General features: G+C 36.9%; 1 protein-coding gene across 1 annotated transcript in view; it reads left to right on the top strand.

The window, feature by feature from the left end:
• Nucleotides 1-24,301, top strand: part of ABCA13 (ATP binding cassette subfamily A member 13) — a 168,646-nt gene that overhangs the window by 74,099 nt on the left and 70,246 nt on the right. Inside the window, exons 32-36 of the mRNA XM_041411692.1 lie at nt 1,099-1,295; nt 2,034-2,191; nt 2,585-2,815; nt 8,324-8,365; nt 22,926-22,961. Of these exons, the coding sequence (XP_041267626.1) occupies nt 1,099-1,295; nt 2,034-2,191; nt 2,585-2,815; nt 8,324-8,365; nt 22,926-22,961 (664 nt within the window). The remainder of the gene's footprint in view (nt 1-1,098; nt 1,296-2,033; nt 2,192-2,584; nt 2,816-8,323; nt 8,366-22,925; nt 22,962-24,301) is intronic.

Genomic DNA, 24,301 nt, shown 5'->3' with positions numbered 1-24,301 from the left:
GTGGACACCGTAGTCTCTCCAGAAGCAACAGCAGGAATTCTCAAGAACTACAGAGAAAAAACAAACTTATTAAATTGATGTGAAATAATATTCTGTATCTTAATGTACTTAGACTGCTGAATTGTAATTCTAGCAGCAGTCTGTCATGCTAATGGCACAGGAGAATACTCAGAACTCTGCAGGCCTTGCTACTAAGAAAAATGATTTTTAAAGGCAACAAATGCTTTAAAAGACTTCAGAGAAATTAGAAAAGCAACAAAAGAATTAAGCAAAAGCTTTTTATTAACTAAAAAAGTGGGTTTCTGAAGAGATTAAGAATAATTTTTCTCATTATATACCTACAGAACAGCTATTGAAATGTGTTTGTTTTTTTTTAATTTGAAATTCTCTCAGGATAAATGGCATCATTTATTCACTCAGACTGCATATTCACTGAAATGATTCAGGAGTTTAGCATAGGACTGTTGAGCCTTCTATGTCTTGCTTCCCAAGCTGATAGAAAGCTCTTAGGTCAGTGACTGTATGCTCAGTGTGATGAAAAATAAGTTAAAGGCCTTATAGTGTTGCCTTTATTAATCATGTTTCCATACCATTTCCATGCTCAGATGCAAGATCAGTGTCTGCAAGAGCAAGGGCTGAATTGGAAACATCTGTAAGATATCTCCCAGTCCTTAACATAGGAATTAGATCAGATTTTAATTAGATTAGATTTGATTAGATAGTATTATTCTACACAGGGATCTCTTATCAGTTTATTTCACAAAACTAGCAGCCTTTATAATTTTTAAAGGGACTATAATCTGTAATTTGCTGAAGTTGTTGGAAAAACTAGTATTAATTTTATTATCTTTAATTTAAAATTTTCCTTTACAATATTATTTAAAATCTGTGCATCTGAGGATGATAAGCATTTATGCTTTGTAGTAGAGATTTTTTTTTTCCTATTTGTTTTTGTTATGAAAGTATAAAATCAGATAGAGGTAGTGATTTTATTGCTTTCCATTTGCAATGACTTTTCAGTACTTGTTCTCTGAGTGGACGGAATGTGACTAGAAAAGCATTTTCAAAATTGGTCCTGCTTCTGTATTCCTATTTCAGAGCTCTGGAAGATGTGGATTTATCCCAACATCAGTACAAACCTGTTGGAGCCCTTTCTGGGGGAATGAAAAGGAGGCTGTCAATTGCCATCTCCTTCATTGGAAACTCAAAGACAGTTGTTCTGGACGAGCCCACGAGTGGAGTAGATCCATGCTCTCGCCGTAGTATCTGGGATGTTCTTCTGAAGTACAAAGCTGGTACAAAGTTTATGCACATCATTTGCTGCTTATTTTCTGTTTTTTTTTTTTAAATAAATTTAAACTGGATAGTCAAAGTGTAGTCAAAATATTATTGGAAGCTAAATACATTAATTTCTGAGGAAATATTAAGTTGATCTTGATAACTTTAAGGCAAGTCAAATGGTATTACAAGAATTATCTGCTATCGCACAGAAAGATGCCCAAACTTAAAAAAGACTGAGCTTAGTCCTAAGCCCTATCCTGAAGTTTGTCCCCTTTCTTCAGCTTCTCAAAATTACTTTCTGGTTTCCATTTCCTATTTTGCACATACCTGTATATAGATGCTTATATACTTCTAATTAAAATATATTCATCGTCAGTCTGCTACGCTAATTTTAAAATTGATTGTGGGAAGCAAACTCTTCAGCTAGTGAGCACTCAATTAGCTGTAATAACTCACATTGAGTGATCCATTGAAAGAGACACTGCTGTTATGCAATTTTAAGGAATTTCTTAAGCTTTTAAAACTGGAGGTTCTAAAGCCTTAATAATGTTTGCTTTGTATAAAACAGGGCAAAGTAAGTTTAGAATTGAATCTAACTCAATTCATAGTTCTGACAGCATATTTTGTTTGCATCCTGTAGTTAAGATTTAGAAGAGTCCTGAAAATATGTTTGCCTAGGGCTAGAGAATCCCTTGTGAGGGATTTCCCTAGAAGCCAGGTTTTGTAGACATGTACCAATCTTTGTCATGCAGGTTGTACCCTGATTTTTACCACTCACCATCTTGATGAGGCCGAGGTGCTCAGTGATCGCATTGCCATCCTGCAGCATGGCCAGCTGAGGTGCTGTGGCTCTCCCTCTTATCTGAGGGAGACATATGGCCAGGGACACAGTCTAACACTCATAAAAAAGGTAAGTTAAAAATGTACGGTACTGAACTGGAGAGTGCCTGCCAAGTACATTTTAAGGGAGATGTATGTTCCTGCCAGGGATTAATATGTTTAGTAATATGATTATTGGAGAACCACAAAACAGGTTTTTATCAGCTTCCTTGGTTGTTCTGGGTGGGTGGTATTATTATTACTATTTAGATGAACACAATGACATATTTGAAAATGGTGAGTATCACTATTTAGCTGAAAATGGGCTTGTCTCACTGTCCTTTATTCCTGGGAGGTAGTTTCTGTATCCCAGCTGTGATGCAGTTTCATCAGTGGAATTTTTCCTGCATGCATTCTAATAGTAAGACCAATGCTTCTGGTAATATTTATTTTTTTCTGCATGATTATCTTTCTTTCTTCATAGCCCTCTGTGTTTGAAATCCAGGACCCTAAGCACATTGTTCAGGTCACTTCTCTGGTACAGACCCACATTCCAGAAGCCTTCTTGAAAGATAACAGTGGAACTGAGCTGACCTATGTGATCCCAGAAAGGGCAGATAAGACCTCTTTTAAAGGTCTTTTCCAAGCTTTAGATCAAAGTCTTCAGCATCTACATGTGACTGGCTATGGCATTTCTGACACAACTTTGGAAGAGGTACTTGTAGTTTTTCTGTGTAATGACATTTTCTTGGTTAGAGAATCTTGACAGTATCTTTTATATTGCACAATTTCATGTGAGAAGCACGTTTAAAAAAAAAAAAAACAAAAACAAAACCCAAAACAAAAACAAACAAACAAATCCTCCCAAATCAGGTAAAATCTATACTGTGTAGTTTTGCTTTGCTGTTAATTTCAGCACCCACTCTACTACGGCATATTCTTTTCTTTTAAGAATCTAATGTGAAGACTGATGACCTGTGTAAACCTTAAATGTTTATTTTTTCTGCATTAACTTAAGAGAAATGTAATGTGTCATTGACTTTATGAGAAGCAGTGTTGTCCTAAGCCCATAGCAAGCTTTGGGCTTTCAAGTCTGGTGATTCAGCTCAGGTGGCTATTTGGACTGGAAAAAAAAAAAAAAGCTAAGAATACATTTCAACTTACTAGTTCTGAAGCTTAGGACTTAGCCAAACTGTGTGATGAAATACCTAAAGAATATTTTCTGTGTATACTGGGAGAGAAAGTGTTTGATATATATCAACATATATACACACATACATGTACAAGTATGTGTGTGCATATACTAAATGGATCAGAGGAAGAGAGTCTGTTATGCATCTACATAATTCTGAATTTAGCACTGTATAAATAGCCGTGTCAGCAAGAGGTTATTTCCCTTCCTTGGACTCTTTTTACCCCATCTATAATTTCTAAATAACAAGATTCCGTAAACCACCACTATCCAAGTACTGTACTACAGATCCTTTAGAAATAATTTTTTTCACCTCAAGTGATGATAGGAGACTAATGTCTCCTATCATACATAATTTACAAGTTTAATAAACATTTTATTTAATATTACGTAAATTAGATTCCTGAGATACAATTCTATGAGGCAAATAAAAAATATTGAAGTTTTTATTTTCATATAGAAGATGGATTATTAACATGGTATAAGGAATAATATTGTTCACTGCCAAACATTGCAAATTTGGAGTAATGTATGTATTAAGAATACTTTTGGGTTACATCCCCATGAGATAACATAGGACTTTCCAGAACTGACATGTATAAAGTAAATGTGAAGTTGTCATGATGTGAGGAAGATTCCTCAATGAGCTGAATCTGTGACTCAGTTGAGAGCTTACTTTTAGCTGTTCTGTGAAGGGGAAGTTAAAAACGTCTTTAAATGTGATATTAGATATTAATGTATCATTCTTCAGCTTGAAGATTTAATGCATTAATTTGGGTTGATTTCTGTCATCTCTGCATCTCATCGTTAGTTGTCATCACAACCTCAATTCTCTATTATCTTATAAAAGCCCTTTGCATTGGGAGCTAAAAGGATAGCACATAATAGCACTATTTAATCTATTCAAGCAATTCAATCGGGAAACAAAGAACTCTGGGCTTAAAGGAAGAAATGTATTATAATTTTTTTTATTCTCTTATATTCTGTTACTCACCATTATTCTTTTTATTCTGAGGGACACTCACACTCTCTAAAAATTGTGTTCACTGAGGGAAAATGGACTTCCATTCATATTTCAAAGGAATCTTGAAGTCCTAACAAATCAGTTTCTGACACCTGTAAAACTCACTAATATTATATTTGCTCAAATTTAGGCTTTAGATATATTTTCCAACCATTTGTATTTGTGTATTCTATAATACCTGTAATCCGAAGTGTTGACAGAACCAAAAGGAGAATAGAAGGGTAATTAATTAAGTTGAGCGTATACTAAGAGCTCTCTGAAGGATGCTTTTTCACTTTCTGGCAACTCTGGAGATTTCAAAGCTTATTGCTTTCTTGCTGTTCTTTGAGAGGAGAACAAAACAGTTGTAACACCTTTTCAAAATAAGATGTGTCAAAATTTGTTAATTGAGTACTGCTTTGAAATTATTTTCTTTGAAATTACGTGAGAGTTTGCATCAAAACTTTCCAGGGAAATGCATATACCTCCTTGAAATGATGTGCACCTTCTAGTGAGATTCAGGATGCTCCAATACATTCTAGTGATGACACAGTCACATTAATGTATTTCACTGTAATATTGTCGTTTGGCCAGATTTTTTCCTCAAGAACAAAAAGCCCTTTTTGTCCTTGACAAGGACAAGTCCTTAGTCAGATAGAGACTTGCTAGTCAAAACAGAAATAAAAACAGTTTCAGAGAATTACAGAGTTTCACAGAACATTCTGAACTGGAAGGGACCCAAAAGGGTCATCAAGTCCTGGTCTTAAGTGAATGGCCCACATGTGGATTGAATCACAACCTTGCTGTCATTAACACCATGCCCTGACCAACTGAGCAAGCAGCAATTGCTAAGGCATGTGGGGAAAGGATACTCTGCTGAGGTCTAGAATACACCTTCATTTAAATGTAGCAAGAACATACTGTCTGTCATGATGTCTGATCCTGACTTTTCCATGCCTGTGTGTTTCAGAGGGTACTCACTTTGTTAATAACATTGTTAGGATAATACCACTTCTGTTCAGAATATCTGGTGCAACATCAGGTAAATTATCATGTCTTCTGTACAATGTAGTCCCTAATGATTCCCATTCTTAAGAGGATGTTGAAAACTGGATACCATGGGGAGGACTGGGCAATGCAGGTGGCCTTCTGCCTTTATAGCTGTATTAGAGTATGTGTCAATGAAGCTACAACAGACAGAGGATGTATTTAAAAAGCATTTGGTGGGTTTGTTTATTTTTTTAGGGTATAACTACATCCTCTCTACAGTGACTTAAATATAGATTAAATAAGAAAATGTGTCTGCAGCTGTTTTGGCACTGAAGTAAACATATGCAGGCAATGTTTTGTAGTGTAGGCATTGTCCTAACCACAGATGTGTAGTTACTTTGTGGTTTCACCAAGTTGTTGACGCACCTGAAGGACAGGATGCCATCTGGAGGGAGCTAGACAGGATCAAGACTGGGCCTGTGGGAATCTTATGAGGTCCAACAAGACCAAGTGTTGGTGCTGCACCTGGGTCTGGGCAACATCCAGTACAAACACAGGCTGGGGATGAACAGACCAAGGGTAGCCCTGTCCAGAAGGACTTGGGGGTGCTGGTGGATGAGAGGCTGGACATGACCCAGCCATGGGCACTCACAGCCCAGAGAGCCAAATGTGTCCTGGGCTGCATCCAAAGCAGCGTGGCCAGCAGGGGAGGGAGGGGATTCTGCCCCTCTGCTCTGCTCTGATGAGACCCCCACCTGCAGTGCTGCAGCCAGCTCTGGGAGCCCCAGCTCATGAGGGACAGGGAACTGTTGGAGTGAGTGCAGAGGAGGCCACCAAGGTGAACAGATGGATGGAGAACCTCTCCCTTAAGGAAAGGCTGAGAGAGTTAGGATTGTTAGCTGGAAGAGGAGAAGACTTTGAGGTGACCTAATTGTGACCTTGTAGTATCTGAAGGGAGCCTATTGGAGGGAGAGGGACTTTTTACAAGAGCATGCAGTGACAGGACAAAGGGGAGTAGGTTTAAATTAGACATTAGGAATGAATTCTGTTTTGTGGTGGTGGTGAGGCAGTGTATCAGGTTGTCCAGAGAAGCTGTGCATCTCCCATCCTTGGAAGTGTTCAAGACTAGGCTGCTTGGAGTTCTGAGGAGTCTGGTCCATTGGAACGTGTTCTTGTCGATGGCAGAGGGGTTGAAACTAGATGATCTTAAAGGTCCCTTCAAACACAGGGCATGCAGTGATTCTGCGATTCAGTTGTTGCAATTTAGTTTGGTTTGCTTGACAGAATTGGTGTTCAGAGCCACCAGCAAGCAAGTCCAAGATAACAAATTAGAATGTGGCTTTAGACTGTCAGGATGTGCCTCCAGGGTCTAATACAGAAATACCAGGCCAGAAATTTCTGGCCTTGCAGTTGTTAATGGCCAAAGTTGTTCCCTGAAAGCTGGCAGGTAACAAGTGCAATCAATAACCACTGTTAAATGGCAATTATATTGACTAAGCAAAATATGTAACAGTTAGACCTTAGAAAGTCAAGAAATATCTTTTAAGAGCTATAAAATACTTCACATTGACTGGTTTTTATTGTCTATTGTATGAGCTCCTTGGAAACAAGGAATTTTTTGTTATAGCTGAGATCAGGTTCTTTTGTGGGAAGAAATAAATGGTTTCTAATGATTTCTGAAAGTTGCACTGTGGGTATAATCTGTCTTGCAGCTCAACCCAAACAGAGAGGAAAGAGCAAAAGAAAACTTTCATCAAGACAAAGAAAAAAATTGTTCTTTTTCTGTTTAATTTGAGATGATCATGGTACCTGTAATTTCTGTAAATTTTTTTTTTTTTTTTTTTTTTTTACTTGAGGTTCTTAGATCACTGTTTAAATTGCAGTTCAGGTTAAGATAAGAAAATGTTAATTGTGTTTTTAGTTTGAGCTTACAAGAAGTGGGGAGTGTGTGAATAAGGCTCACTATGAAAGCTTCTGCAAGGCCGAGGTACAGATAAATGAAATGCATGTCTGTGAAATTCAAAGGGCTTTATGTGGACAGAACTGTGAAACAGGTTTAAGGAAGAAATAGTAGGTTGAACACAAATCTGTTTGGAAAAGTGTATATACCATTTAAATAGACCTCATGATTATGAAGTTGGTGAATTCTGCTGGGTTTTTATAATTTTAAGTACCTTCTGACATGCATTCCCCTACTTTAGAAAAATCAAACCTTTCAATTTCATTCTAGTGCATATTTTTAGATTGTTGCTTTTATTATAAAGTAATTTCAGTTTTTCTCATGGTGATTTTAGGTAACAGAATCCTATCATCTCTACCCAATTTGGTGCATGCATACTAATGTTTTGCTACAAAACACACATTGTTGCACAGTCCTCTCTGCAGTATCAAGACTTTGTTCACCTTGGCTGTCTCTGATGATTGCCTTGTCCTTTCAATATCTTTCCGTAACGTTGTTGTCCATGTGTTTGCACATATCTAGGAAAGTTTCCTGAGTGTCCCTAGACACTCTGAATTCCCTGGAATCTGTAGGTTCTCAGCTCTGTAGGATTTTGTACATTAGATTTAGGTGTTCTAGTACAACTAGAGCTCTTTGGTAACAGTTCCAGTTGTGCCCATAGATTTCTAGCTGGAGCATCAGAAAAGAGTTAAGCTGTTTCCTTGTTAGAAACTGCAGTAACTGAGTTCCAACACATACCAAGGCTTAGAAGCATAAAAGGTCAATCAAGGCCAGACAGTCTACTGAAAAATCTTCGCAGATAGTAGTGTTCATAGGTCAGCAATGTTTTGCATGGGTGTTTTTGCATCTATTGACATTTATTTCATTTCCTTTATCCACAAGATTTTAACTGAAGAGCTTGACTAACTTTGTAGTCATAGTCCAGCAAGGTGTTTACAGCAGTCAGTAGTAATTTCTGACAGTCTGGATGGTTTAGGATATATATATATATATATATATATATATATATATGTATATATGTATATAAAATAGTTTTAGAAAATAGATTCTAAATTGCTTTTTTCTACTTTCATGAAAGGTTTTTCTGAGGCTGCTGCAGGAGTCAGAGAAGATGCCCTATGTTCCACAGGCAGCACAGCTGGACCATACAAGTGGTGCTGAATCAGTCTGTAAGTAAAAATTATGTGCCTTCTGAAGCAATTAGATTTATAAAGATCAAAACCACAAATGTAAGCATGCACAAGGTTCCCAAAGGTGATGAATGCACAAGCAAATGGAGAATACTTCTTGCTACCATCTGGCAATTTCTTTTTTGTGTGTCTGCCTTGGGAAGTAGTTTTTATATGTCTCCCTTCACAGTCATCTTCCTACCCTTTTGTGTACACATGCATTCTCTCACTGCAGCAGCACTGACTTACTGCTTTGTGCCAGTCCCTGGAAACTAATTATCCTCATGTCTCATACTGAAAATGGATATTACAGACATATCCCAATCTCAGATATAAAATCTCTACACTCTAAGAAAAGTACATTCATGTTCATCCACATACAATTCAAAAGAAGAAAAAAAAGCTAGTTCCCCTTGTAGTAGGAGATCATGCATCTTCTTAAGTGGCATGTTGTTTTAGGTTCCTTTACATCTTGTTTTAAAGAAAAACCCTTCATACTTTCACTTTTTCTGTCCTGCAAGCCTGGGAGGAGGTTCTTGCGAACGGTTCTGACAATGCAGGAAGATTTTTCTCTTTTAAAAGTTCTTGTCATAAGAAGAATCACTAATCATCACTAATGGTCATAAGGTGATGTCATTACAAAATCCAAGACTCAAGTTCTCTAATGTCAGTACCCATGAAGTTGATGAATGTTTTCACATTGGTTCTGGGATTTTCATGCTTCTATACTTGCCATGTTTCTTTATATTTGAAGATTGACATTTAGATTATAGTTTTCTTTGGTTAGATGTCAAGCACTTTGTTCTATGTGCAGTATTTTCATTATGCTTTTATAAAGTACAGGCACAGGGAAGTCCTGATCTGTGGACCTTTAATGCTACTGCAACAGAAATAACAATTTTCAGGCAAGCTTTCTTTATTTGTTAAGATAAATTCAATTGAATCTGCCAGTAAAAAGTAATCATTGCCAATAATGGTGGTCTAAGGTGAGACCTTTTCTCACAAAGTGCAAGCTTGAATAAATGACTTTTTCTAGAGGGTGTGTTAGCTGGGCTATTCCATCTGGAATCAGTGAAGATATAAGTGTATAAAACTAAAACAACCTCACTAAGCAAATAAAATTGCCACTTTTGTCAGTGGTGAGAATGAGCCTTCTATTCAAAACACAGTTTTAAATATCCCTTTTTTTATAGCAGTCAATTTATTTATTCAGGACTCAGCTAGGACATCTGAACTAGTTTCAAATCATAAAATCTGTCTTCTCCACATTGCATTTTCATTAAAGAGTGAGATTTACAGTTCCTAAAGTAATGAATACAGTATATTCTACTGAAGAACTTGATATACTTTCCCATCTGCATCTCAAAATGTATAAAGTAGTATTTGTTTAAGTTATTACATTAATAAAGAATTGAGTAATCAGAGATTGTATTTTTTCACCCTGATAAATTATAGCAAGAATATGTGATGATAATGCCATTTCTTTGGGGATGAGAGTACTGGAAAATTGTCATTCATTACAGATGACTGTCATTCATCATTAAGGACAGTTGTGAAGTGTAGGCATAAGGGATCTGGGAAATGGTCATGAAAGGTATCCATCATTGTCAAAGCTAACCAGAATACTCCATGGGTGATAGCTTGACTTGTATAACTTTGTCTTTGAAAGCAGGTTCAAAGACAGTCAAACTTTCTTTTGTCAAAGTAGTCACATGAATTTTCAAAACCCCTTAGAGCAAGCAGCTGGGATTATTGAGGAGATCACAGGATGCTGCTATTTGATTTGTAAAAGAGTTTAGACTAGAAGAGATGCTTTCACAAAGCACAGATCTGAGCTCAAGCAGGGGTGTTGGTTATCCTCTAATGCTGCTGAGCTCTTGAGGTGTCAGGATTGTGCAGAAATCAAAATGTTGTCTAATGTCTTCTGGGCTAGGAGGCATAGCAGAGAGGTGTGTATGTCTCTTCTTAAATGAATCTGCAGAAAATCAGTACACGATTTAGGCTGACCACCAATGCCAAAAACATACAAGAGACATTATTTCAGCAAAATATGACAGTATCTCACTGAAGTCAGAGCTGAGATAATTCCTAGTTATATTTTACAGTGTCTTAGTGTACTCTGATTGGAATTGAGTTCAATTTCTTCATGTATGGTGCTGTGTTTTGGGTTTGTGACTGAAACAGTGTTGATAACACGCCACTGTTTTGGCTATCACTGTGTAGTATTTGCGGTGCCAAGGTGCTCTCTTTTCCCATGTCCCTGCTATGAGTAAGCTGAGGATGGGAAAGAGGGTGTGAGGGGACACAACCTGGACAGATGAGCTAAATTGACCAGAGAGTTATTTATTGTCACAGAGTACCATTCTTGGCAACAAAAGCTTTTTTGAGGAGGTAGCTGTTGCTACCAGTGGCTGAGCATGTCTACTTGTGGAACGTGGTGAATGATTGCCTTTGCATTATCTGGGTTGGATTTTTTTGGTTTTAGTTGGTTTGTTTGTTTTTCGTTTATTTTTCCATCTTTTTCCTTTACTGCTGAAACTGCCTCTATCCTGACCAACAATTTTTCTCACTTTCTCTTTTCCTATTCTCTTCCCCATCCTACTGGAGGAGGGGGAGTATGGGCAAGCAGCTGTTTGGTGATTGGCTGCTGCTTAAAATCAGCAATGAAAATAATGTAAAATAAACTCAGAAATATTTGAGCATTTCCAAATGCAAATATTATAGGTAAGTAGCGGTCCATTAGTTAAATTAATTGTAACAGTTTTAATATTGGTAATTTTAAAGATGCAAAGCACACTGTGTTATACAGTAGTTTGTTTCCATTGTGAATGGTTTTCTCAAAATTTTTAGTTTTATTCCAATGAAAAAACTTTAGACTAAAACTCACCTTTTTGTGAAAACAGTTAAAATTTTGTTTTTAAGTCAGGGATTATTGTGTATGCAGACATAGTACATGGATATATTGTAATACAGTCATGCATTATTATTTTATACGCAGTTGGAATACATGGTAGTTATTGTTAGGTGTATACAGAGTTGTTGTTAGGTGTATACAGAGCATGCAGAGAAATGGTTAGACTGAGCTTGCAATGCCTGTTTGACAAGATCATTGAAGCCAAATAGCCTAGAGAAAATGGAGAAACCAACTCTATGGAGGGCAATAAAATTATCATAATCCACAGTAGGCAGTATATATACAGAAATAATCAGGAGAGCTAAGAGCAAGTCCAAAAGGTGAGTAGCCAAAATAATCTGAACACATGCAAAAGCAGTTAATAGGATAGTGAGCCGTCTCATTGGCTCATTCAGGGACCAATATTGTTGAATTAAGATACTCAGATGTTTTGCTGAAGAGCCAAATTATTTAATTTTGTAGCATTCATTGTCTTAGAAATTTCTGGGAGATACCAGCTTTGGCTCTAGTCCCTTCTGGCAGTAAACTACAGTTGGAACCCTTGAGGTAAAATGAAACTGAACTGTAGAAAATTCAAAATTTATTCATTATATTTTTGCACACAGTAATTAATAACATTTGAATTTTCCTGCCATATAATGTTACAGAGACTTGCAATAGGTTTTAAACAGCCAAAGAATGGTTATTAATGGATGTATAATATGAAGAGCTATAGTAACACTAGTGTTATTAAAGCTTATATGCCTCTGGACTTCTTGGATAAGTTAGCCTCTGAAAGTATGGGTGTGGAAGCATAATTACTTTTTAATGTTGCTAACCCTTTCCCTGAAGCAACTGGTGTTAGCCATTTTGAACCAAATTGGGCCAAATGTGACTTTGCTCCTCTTAGGGTAGTTGAGATGGACAATATACAGTACTCATTAAGCTCAGCTAAAAGCTAATTTACTACGAAATTGTAGCTGACAAAAAGCAGTTGTTAATAGTGAAATATCAAAATGAAGAGCTTTTGTGAATTTCACCTGTGTTTCAACTCTTCCTTTTAATTATCTTCATGACTGATGCTGAAGAAAACATAACCTTGCTGATGAAAAAGAAAGACAACTGCTAAAAGGTGATAAGTGAGACTAGTCCTTAGAACTGAGTTAGATCACTTGAAAAGCTGAATCCATTTTAAATAAAGGTTATTTTAATTAAGCCAAATGCTAGACATGTCTGTGTAATGGGGAGTAATACCCTGGAAAACACTGACTCTGAGTTATCTGCTGATCCTGGTTGAGAAGCATTTTAAGACAGCTAAGGTGATTTATATTTGAGCTGAATGTACAAAATGATGCAAAGAGGTCATTTTGACTATCCATTCAAAATTGATGAGACTGATGCTACAATACTAGTACAACCTTTTTTTGTCCAAATTTTTAAGTTTGAATTACTTTAGGGAGAAATTGAGAATTCAGAAAGTGAGCAGAGAAGAATTAATATTTGGAAGTTGGCAGTGAAGTCCTTATAAATGCACTATCGGGGCTCCTCTGATGTAGTTTATCAAAAATAAGATAGAGAAGTGGTTTGTTTAAAGATCCTTTTTTTTTTTTTTTTTTAATGCATGGAGAATACTGTCTGTTGAAGTATAATTCTACCTTTTATTTGAGCAGAAGAGAGAAATGAAACAAAGGAAGCAAAAAGTAAGCAAATAGCTGTAATCTAAAGACAGGAAAGAGTTAATTAGCAGTTGGAGTTATTCTACCCAAGGAAGTGTATTGCTTCTCCTGGTGCATTTGGCACAAGACTTGGGTCATCACAGAAAATATGCTATAGTAAAGGATGTTATAGATTTCTGCACATGAGCAGCAGAGTGGAATTTGTTGTCTTTTGGTAGGTGATTAAGTGGTTTCTTCTATTCTTAAATAGTATATTTTAATACCCTATGACAAATTGAATTCACTGTAATTGCAAAAAAAGGGCTTGACAATGATTTTTAAAATATCCTTGAAGTTATTTTTTAACATCCATTTTTAAATGGAGCTCAGTTCTTTGAATTCCTTGTAAAATTTGCATAAAAGAACCTAGGAATAATTTCAGTACTCCACCTTGCAAAATATACCTTGATTTATGAGAACAATATTGTAGACACGAAGCATCAGTGTCTCTGTTTAGAAGTAACTATTTCAGAGACATGAATATAGGTTAACCCTACCTGCCTTCCCACACCTCATATTCTACATAAACTATTATTTCTGTCCCTCATAATATGGGGTCTATGTGTTGAACAAAATTTTCACTTAGATTATCAACACAAAGTCATACATATGGTGTCAGAAAGTATTTGTTGCTAATAGCTAGTCTTTAGGTTTTATACGGAAAATAATTTCTCATGGTTTCTTGCCTTGCTTGAGCGTACAAGTGGAGTGTGTATTTTCTAGATTTTTTGTGTTTGTGTATATATATTTTTACAGATGAAGAAAGTGTGTATGTACACACATGCACACAAGTGTTTTAAAACAGTTTTGCTTTATTAATGTAGTTGCGCTAGCAACACAGATATTTTAACTTCAATTACATAGAGTAGTGTAAATGACCAATTTTTTAAAGAAATGCTTATCAAGAGTAAGTTGCTTACTTTTCATTCTGAAACAGAACATTGCTTAGGGAAGGGGCTTCATGAAATCTTCCTAATGTCTTGCGTCATTTATTGAGTAAATACCCTAGGTATATAGAAGGTGTACTATGCCACTTAGTTGGGCTAGTAAGACACTGAGGCTGATGCTTCTATATGAAACTAGATTTTCACCTGTCCAGTTCCTTCTCAAAAGTATTTCCTTTGGTGAAATTGTTGTCTCCACTCTGTTGCTAAAACATTCCTTTTGTGCACCAAAAGCCCACAAAGACTTTAGCAATATTCACACTTTTTTTTTTCTCTATACTAGCAACATTCTGCAGTGCTACATGGATTTTGTTTGGTTTTTTGTTTGTTTGTTCTCCTGAAAACTAAAATACCACTAGTTTAGGAGTTGCAGGGACAATGTGTACAGTAGCTTCAGTGTGAAGGGCAGTATGTGGAGCACTTAGGACTGCCCCGTATTTTTTTGCCAGCTTTTTATATGGTAAACTTGTGATAAGGTGATGCAAGATTTATATTACACTGTTGCTAGCCAATTCCTCATTTGAAATATAAGTGGGACTTCATGGTAATAGACCCAGTGTTGGACTTCTGTATAGGTGGAAATTTTTAGTCATGTAATTTTTTTCTTTTTCTATCTGTCTCTAGGTCTATTTTACAGTTTATTCAGGTTACCATATTCATTGGAGACATTAGAAAAAATGAAGCCGTTGTTTCTGCTAATCCAGATCCTTGAAGCTTTTAATACTACTATTTGTGAGATACCTGAATGCCTGATGAATGAGATTATTCATCAAACACATTTTTCAATTGTTTGCTATAGCTTCAGGTCTGAATAAAACATGCCTCCTGCAGAACATTCAGTTTTGAATTGTTTCCCTGCACAAACTTTGATACAATTTTTTTATTAATAGAATAACTCCAGTAGAGATATGGTCTAAAAATATTCCTGATTGTGGGAGCTGCAGTATTTTAGAGCAAGTACTTTGTTTGCATTAAGGTAATACTTGCAAAAATTCTGAGGGTTAAAGTGAGTCAGAATGTCCTTGTCTGTCATGGTGAAATCTGGGCCCTGCTGAAGTTGTTTCCTCTGTTTAATGTCTGAGTTTCCTCTGAGCAATTCCAAGAGGCTTCTTCCAGAGTGCTGTACACAGCGTTTTCAAAGACCACTCATGCAAACTGAGCAGCTGCATGACAGAAGCCATCTGCAGTTCAACAATGGACAGTTGTTATTTGAAAGTTCCCTTTCTGGAAGTAACCGGTGGGAAGTGTTTGAGATCACCTGGTTTGAATATATAGTTCTTTCTTCTGTTGCTCTATTTAATCTGTCTAACTGGAAATGTTAAGATACTTAGCATTAAGTCTCACACATAATGTTATGGGAAGTGGTAGAGCAAAATTCAGATTTTCTTGCTGTCCGTCCCTTTCACCAGTTTTTCACCAAACACAGCGAAAGTATTGTGGGTTGTAGCCCTATTTTCTGCAGCAGATTCAATCTTGAAATGTTGTAACTTGAGTCGATAGGTTGAATTCAGTGGGTTAAATTATAACAACTTTCTGAGTATTGATTTACAGTTCTAGAAAGAAGAGGAACCAACCTCAATAAGTGTGCTGCTTATTGTCATAAGTGCATATATTCTAGTGCACAAGATGTATCTGATGATTGTTTGCCTGTGCATGCACAAATGTATTCTTTCTCTTGGCCAAGTCTGACATAGATATGATACCTATGAAATGAATTGGGATATTTTTTGCAATTCTGACAGTTTGTGCTTTTCTTCTACTGTTGTACCTTCAAAAAGTACAAACAGAAGGTGAAACTAGGCTTCCATTTTGTAGCCACAGTCTGTGCTTGTTTTACAGCTCTTCCTTTACTTGTCTCCTCCTCCATGTGGCAATTCACAGCAGGTGCATCACTGCAGGGGAGATACTACTGCAATAAAAGAGTATCTATTTGCAAAATTATCTCCTGGAAATGGAAATTAGCATAGTTGCTAATGTTACAAGTTAACCATGCAGAAACTCAAAATCAGGGACTTAAAGTTTTCAAATCTGCAGTAATTTTCTTTTCCAAGACATGATAGCCTGTCTACTTGACTGAATATTTGCGTTTTTTGTTTTGTGTTTTCATTTTTGTTTTGTTTTGGGTTTGGTTTTTTTGTTCTCTTGTTTTGTTTTTTTTTTTCAAAGAATATTCCCATCCCATAACGATGAAGTTGTCCTGGCCGCAGTAGAGTTCACCACACAATTCTAATAAAAATACTTGGTGTTTGATTCCAACTTCTTTTTCAGCGTAGTTTAAGCTGACAAAAATCCTAGCTAAGATGAAGATATATAAATTATGGTAAAGCAGGAAAAAAACATGGAAATGTAACAAAAGAGATTGTTTTAGGCATCACAAATATAGAAACAGTTGAAACCCCTATTTCTGAATGGTTGGAATGGTGCATGCCACAGTGTGTCCTCCTATTCCACCAGGCCCAGACCAGCTTAGGTGGCCATTCACCAGATTAGCTTGGCTGCCAGTGTAGCAACTGTGTTTGGCTCTCCATGGTGTCTGTAAGGTGATGGATAGGAAGACAGCACCATTGTTTCCCATTTCTTTATGCTCAGGTACTGACTGTGTTCTTATGGCTGGAGAAGGCAAAGATAGAGAGTATTTTGCACTAGAAAATTAATTCCCTTCATTGAAAGTAATGACAGTGCTTTTCTAACGTGGAAGTGTTACATTCCCAAGTAAATATACGCTCCGTCAAGTTTCTGCTATGGCTATATTCCTGCCCATTTCCACACTAGTAAAAAAAACAAGGGGTGTTTTGACACCAGCTCGCACTTGAGCAGCAACAAGGGTATTGTTTTTTCCTAGCTGCTGTGGTAGCTATTCTTGTTTATCGTATGAGCCACGGTGCCTTGGAAACCCAGTCTAAAGTCATGCCCTGTTGTTTCAGACAACCTACGGATTAATAGTAAGAATAAAAACCCCAGGTCCTTACCACCTCTGACAGCTTGCACTCTAGTTTTAAAACTGAATGCAATGAGTAGACAAAACAGAAAAACACGTTTGGGAAGGCAAGATTATAAAGCAGGTCCAAAAATTAAAAGCAAAGGTCTCAGATCATTGTCTTTCTGACTATTTTATTTATTTGCTAAATGCCATTTGGACTTTCTTGCTTCCTCAAATTTACATTTAGAGTGTAGTTTTACTGCACATCTGCTTTAACGTTTTTATCTAATACCACATATGTGGTGCATAGTGTGGCACTTTTACTTTTAGAAGATTTTCTGTTATTTAATATGAGTGATGAAAAAGCTTAATGGTTTTTATGCATTGATATGAGATTGAGTATTCTTGCATTAAAGAGAGGGTTAAAATGATCAGGAAATTCTGTAGGCATGGGACTATTAGTTATATGTTAACTGAAGAGACTGGCTTACCTTCTTTCTGTCTTGAATGGGCATTTCAGATACCTAAATTCATATTTCATATAAGTAGTTGTGATTGTGAACATGTAAAGTAAGGGAAAACTAGAATATAATTTTAGTTATAATCTACTTTGTATAATTGTGAAGAAATATTTTGCTTGCATTCAGTGGTGCTCATCTCTTCATCTATTGTTCATACTTCTAGTATGCTCTAACTTTGAGAAAGTGCAAGTTCTTGAAATTAAAGGATGGTATTCATAATGTGAATGAGGCTATGCTATGCCTCAAGACAAAATAAAATTGTATTCTTTTTTACACTTAAAATCTGTTCCGACTGTTTTGTTGATCTTTGCAGCAACATAGAGTGGTCGTGTTTGGATGTCGAGAAAGTAGATTTAGGTAGGGACTCTGATCAAGTTCACCTAGTAAACTCTACAAAAGTTGGAGAGTTTGGGGGACAGGTATAGTCATTTGCTGCATTTAATGAGCTCTTGAGAATCTAGATGATGTACTCTATTCAGGTTATTTTGAGAGCTATCTTGTTGAATATCCTAATGTATTCTCTTCAACTGGGTTATTCAGTACTCAAAAATTTGTCCTAATTTTAATTATTTTCCAGTCAGCTAGTTACCTATCCAAAAACTATCCCATGGTAAGGTCAAGGTTCAAAAGGAGTAGAGTATTTTAGATTGGTGCTTGAAGTGTTTGTATGAGTCATATTTCATGTGATACTTTAAGCTGAACATTCCTTGTTTTAACAGTTCCTCCTCTCCCAACAAAATAATAAAAAAAGAGTGGAGTTCATGTTTTGGTTAACAAATTTACAGAATCAGAGTCACTTAAGTAGGAAAAGACCTCTGAGATCATGAAATCCAACCTATGACCTAACACCACCATATCTACTAGACCATGGCTCTGAGTGCCACATCCAGTCTTTTCTCAAAATCCTCCAGGGCAGTCACTCCTCAACCTCCTTGGGCAGCCTGTTCCAATGTTGCATCACACTTTCTGTGAAGAAATTCTTCCTAATGTCCGACCTAAACCTCACCTAGTGCAGCTTAAGACTCCTCTTGTCCTATCACTGGTTTCTTTGCAGAAGAGACTGACCCAAACCTGGCTACAGCCACCTTTCAGGGAGTTGTAGAGAATGACAACGTTCCCCCTGAGCCTCCTTTTGTGCAGGCTAAGTAACCCAAGATCCTTCAGCCACTTTGCATAAGACTTCTGCTCCAGGGCCTTCATCAGATTCATTGTCCTTCTTTGGACACATATTTTCCATTGCCACTTAATTATGTGCCTTTTGTAATTTGTACAATGTGTCTACACCCTGTGGCATACCTGAATGAAAATCTTGGCTGCAAAGAGTGATGTCCAGTATCAAATGCTTTTGCTTAGATACACCTCTGTCACTGCTTGAATAACAACACAGCAAGTAAGAATAAAGAAAATTATTTTATGGATGAGGGCTTTTTGCTCTCTAACACCTGGATGTTTTAACTTTTCTTTTGCAGAAACCCACTTTACCCTTCTGTCTTTCATTTAACTAGTGAAAGTCAGATATATCTCCTTCCAATGTGTCAAGTGTGATGGTACTGTAAAGTGTTTCTCCCTCTAAGATTTAAGTGCAATTGTATATTGCCAGTTCTTCACCCCCTTGTACATTGCTGGGAATAGATAATTCCTACTTTGTTTAGGCCTGATTTTAGGATGTATTTCTTTTAAATGCAATGATAAGTTTGAAAGGAGTTTGCCCCATTCTTTTCCTAAGCTTTTTGTGTACAAATGAACTTTTGTTCATACCCCTTATTCTAGGAAAGAAAAAATAATAAAGAGCTTAAAGAGGTTCCTTTGTGAGTTTGCTGGTAGTTCTTCTAGGGACAGATTTTTAGATTGTGAGATTTGGGTGTTGGAGTTTCTTCAATGAGAGTATGCAGCACATTTTTCCGGTCACTCTGGTTCTTGATTTTTCAGTAGGAATCAGATGTATTGTTCACACTATCCTTTCAGTGCTCTTCAGTGTGACAAAATATTAAGCATGTCAGATTTTGAACAAGAATAACATCTTAGATAAAGGAAGGAAATTGTCTAATCAGTCAACTGTCTGGCTTGAGGAAAAGGGCTTGGGAGATCTGAGTTGTGAAGGGAGTTCTTTATGAGGCTGGAGAGTGACAGACACCAATTCCTTGGCTTTAAAACATGTTAATTCTGCTGATGAATTCTATGGTTGCCTAGATCTCTATTATGCTGTCTCAAAGGTCTTCAGACCTATGCAGAATCCTATTTTGGGATTTGGCACTCAGAATGTAAAGCCAAATTTTTAATTAAAACCCTACATGTTTTGCCTTCAAAAATGTTACTTAATTGGTTTAATCAATATGTATGGAACAGGGAGAAACTCTTAGACAGGAAATTCTTAAAATGGAAACAATTTGAAGCAGTGTTTTAGAAGAAATATTCACAATGCCTAAAATTAAAAATAGCCTGAGGGGAGGAATAGGAGGATTTATATGTACAAATGCCCCAAGAGAACTTCTCCTGTGAAATTTCCCCCAAAATAAATATTTTTCTGATCAGCTTTGGATAGGGAAAACTCATTATTCCATTAGATTTAGGCAAGAATCAGTCACTGTATGAAACACAGACCAGATGCATTCCCTTTATACTTTATACCATCAAACTGCCTTTTATCCACATTCCCCCCATGAAAATCTGTCTTCAAAATCCTCCTGGAAACAAAATCAATATAATAATAATTTTTATAATGAGTAGAAAAATGTGCAAGAAGAGGAAGGACATTTTTATATCTTCTAACGAAATGCTGTGCCCAGATTGGTGGGCTAGCACTGCCTCTGGGCTAGTATGGTGTGTGCTGAAATGCAGAATGATATCAGTTCACTTGCTCAGCCTAGAACTACTTGCTGGCATAAAACTTCTGATAAACCAATAAATGCTGTGCAGCCTCCGAATGCAACTAGTTTCATATGAGCTAGCTCACCTGTTTTGCCAGGGTATTGCAGCTCCAGGTGTTACCTTCCCAAAATCTGGAGCTCCTCTAAATGACTTGCCTAAATGCCAAAGTGACAGAAGTAGAATTGAAAATGTATGCTCCTGGCTGTTAGTTTATCTATTGCATAACCCATCTTTCCTTCTGCATTGTGAAAAAGCATTAGAATTACATTGTTTTCTAGAAGTGAAAAACACAGGAGAAAAGGATCATCTAATACCACGTTAGACACTTTTACAATAATTGTTTCTGCTCCTAATTCTGGAGTAGTTTAGAGGCAAGGATTTTGATAATTTTTGTCTCTGGATTTTAGGCCTTGTTCTGTTTCCCTGTACCTCATATTAACCTCATATGTATTGGCAACTAACAAAAGTCTTGTCTGTAATACAAAGGAGAGTCTGGATGAATTGGGAAGTACAAGTTAATTGTGAACATAATTGCACTTCTGGTGGATAATTGCAGTTGTAAGTCAGGCAAGACAGCTTCTAACACTTGGGTCAGGTTTTTAATTCTGTGATCTAAATTATTAATGAGGATATTTTCATAAGCTTTCTGCATAAAAAGTGACTTCATAACAGAGAGGTCAGCTGGTCTTGTCTTCTAGCCTTTATCATTCTCAGTGATAATCAGAAGCTGTTTTCCCATAAATGTATGCTGTTTTTATGCATCCTGACATACACACCAGACGTAGGTGGTGAATTACTTAGAAGCTTTATGAAGCAAAAATTAATTCTGTACATTCTAGTTCAAAGAGTGATTTAATACCTTGGGAATATTGAAAGCCCTATCGAGTCTATTATGGAAAGGCCAATGCAGGCCACTTTTCACAGTGTGGCTGCAGTCAGATGGAGTGGCATGTTGCATAAAGAAAACAAGTTGATCAGTACAAGCCTGTATAACAATATCATATAAATCGATAGTGTTTCCATGTCTGATAGACAACTGCATTGAACACATTATATCTTGAGACTGATACAGTGTCAATATAAGAGGATTTGAGACAAGCAGCAAGGTTGATTAGGAGTATAAAGATTTTTAGAAGAGGAGAGTGAAAGGTTGAGATTATTGATGCAGAAGATGGATTGAAAACTTCTATAACCTGTCTCCTAAAGCAAGATTTAAGAGCCCATCCAGTATCTTCAAATAGAAAATATTCAAAACAAGTATACTAGAATTTTGTTTTGTACCTGAAACACAAAGAAATGACGGAATTCAAGGTCACAAATATGGAAATTTAAGATAATCAGAAAGATATTTGGCACCCTTTTCAATTAGAATTTTAAACAATAAACATATGAAGTTTTAGAAAAGATAAATCACTTTAAAGTGCATGAGTTAAACAGCCAAACATATACTTCCACTATAATGGTTTATTGCATCTTCTTGGGGTGTGTCTTGGCTCATTGGCATTATGAACATTGAGTAAGAGTCAGGATATTGGACAAAATGGGCAATTATTTATATTCATGGTGACAGTTTTGCTTCCTTTGGCAATCTGAATTAAGTTGTTATAATTTATCTCTGCTCTGTTTGTCAAGAAAAAAGAATGGATGGCAGGTCTGATTTCCCTTTCTGTCCCCAGAAAGCAGATGTCATAGTTGCCTTTCAGAGATTCAAAGGGTCAAATATTTTGAAGACACTTTCACTCACATATCATGTTAATAAGGTCTGGAACTACAGAAAATATCGAATTCTGTGTTTCTTTTCTGGCATTTTGCTACTTAGATGAATGAGAGATGGTATACTTTACGATTTCAGGGATGTTGAGTTGGAAGCATTTACTGGGTGTGTTTTGGTCTAAAAACACTCATACCTTGAAAATTTTTCTGCCTCTGAGTGTCTCAATTTCTGTATTGAGACAACTATTAAGAGTCTTACCATGATAATATGAAGAACTTAATACATTCCTAAGAAGTTTTCTTAAAAAAAAAAATTCTTAACAAGTGTCTCCTCCTCCTACTCCAATTTATGTAACAAAAAATTCCAAGCCTAAAATGTAACTCTTCTTGATCAGAGCACTTGAAAGCTGAACCACAATCTGAATTCAGAAGCTACCTTTTCTCTCCACAGATTCAAAAACTGAAATCCCATTTGTGTTAGCTGTCAAATTAGCAAGCTATGGCTGAGATTAGAATGTCTTAAAGAGAGAATTTCTGCTCAATGGGATTTTCTGGGGAAAAAAGAAATAAATTCTGTTGTGGAGTTAAAGGAATAAATACTGGAATTTCCCCCCTTGCCCTCCCCCCAAAATAACCCCCAAATTATTACTTATAGTCTGTTAAAATCAGAGAATATTAATGTTGAAAATGCGGGTCAAGCAAGTCAAGAGCACCAAGTCCAGGCCAGTCTTGAGTTTTGATTGTTTTCTTCAGGGTGAAATTTCTTTTCCTGATTTATGATATCAGAATTTTCCAGGTACCAGCTGGTGCCTGTTGTAGCTTGTCCTTTCCCTTAGCAGAGATTTTGCTCCCTGATGCCACTAAGGTTCTCAGGTGCTGCCAGAGAACTATTCCTGCTGCCAGGAGGTTCTCCTTGTCCCCAGTGCATGACAGAAAGATGACTCCAAACAGGGTGGATCCCCTCCAGGTGCAGGTATGCACACATGTCTGTGTTAAAAGGTACTGTTAGCCAGGGTTTTGCTCATCTTTTCCCCCAAGGGACACCCTAACTCACCAGCTGCTCCTCAGTTGGATTCAGTATCCCTGTTCCCAGCCTGCAGGGCGGTGCCTGTCAGTCTAACCAGTGGGCCTTGTCCTCCACAGCCTATTTAGCTGTGGGAGACCACGTCACAGGCTTTGTTAAACCAAAATAGCAGAATTTGAGCTGTTTGTTCAATGACCATGGTCAGAAGTCTGACTTATTATCTGATTAATTTTTCTCCCTCTTTGCCTCACTGCTTGGCTAAAAATACTCTGTTAGAACAATGCAAAGGGTCTGGGATTAAAATTCTGTTAACTCAGAAAAAAAACTGTTCTAAGGACAATTAATTTGAGGTTACTTGAGAACTTCCATACCCGTAACTGTTTAAACATGGAATGTGGAAATGCTGGTTAGAGTGCTCTCAATAAGCAGAAGGGAAGGTAATAAGAGGCAAATCACAAGTGTTCATAAAATATAGCATGACTTTGAGCACTGTAATAAACAGGCTATTCAGTCTTGCTACGGTACAAATACCGGTGGTAGTAAATCTGTCAGACACTCTGCAATGCTGTGAGGAAAGAAAGAGGTTGAAGGACATTCAATTGGGCAAGGCCACAGCCAAGAGAGTTTGATAAAAACCTGCACATAACTAGAAGGCATTAGGGGCTAAAATGGAGGCAGAGTCATTGGTGTGATTCACAAGTGTCTGACAGAGAACAATCAAATAAAATTAAAGAGAGTCTATCAGTAAAGATTGAATAAGATGTGGACACACTCCCATGTGAATCTGAAGGACAGCCCATGAGCTCTGAAAACTGAATAGACTAACAAATATGAAAATTTTATCAGTCCCATATGAGCAGGGAAATAAAGGGAATGCTTTTATGAGAATCCATGTGCCTAGCAGCTGTGATGCTCTGAAGAGGATCCACTGAAATTTCTGTAGAAAAGCTGCTGCTGATCCCAGTCAAGGTAGATCAAGACATTAGTGTGAGTACAAGCCATGTTTGTCAGAGTAATTTGTCCAGCAACAAAGGTGGAATGGACAAGGAATGGTCAAACCAGTGCAGGACCATAGTGGGTACCTAGTAGTACTCAGTAGTATTCAGTAAGCCATTAGCTGTGCATGGGAACCTATGGAAATGTGTTAACTGAATATCTGTTTTCCTTCACAGGAGGAGTTAATTAGTTAATTGGTCATACTTGGAAGTGATGGGGTATGGGGCTATACTATTCCATTCAGGAGAGCATGCTGGGCTTATGTAGTTTGATTTTATTAGAGCTAAAATACT

Source organism: Onychostruthus taczanowskii, unplaced genomic scaffold (genome assembly GCF_017590055.1).
Source record: "Onychostruthus taczanowskii isolate IOZ18803 unplaced genomic scaffold, ASM1759005v1 scaffold37, whole genome shotgun sequence".
NCBI classification, from domain to species: Eukaryota; Metazoa; Chordata; class Aves; order Passeriformes; family Passeridae; genus Onychostruthus; species Onychostruthus taczanowskii.
The sequence above is the reverse complement of the archived record's forward strand: the minus strand, read 5'-3'. Positions and strand labels throughout refer to the sequence as shown.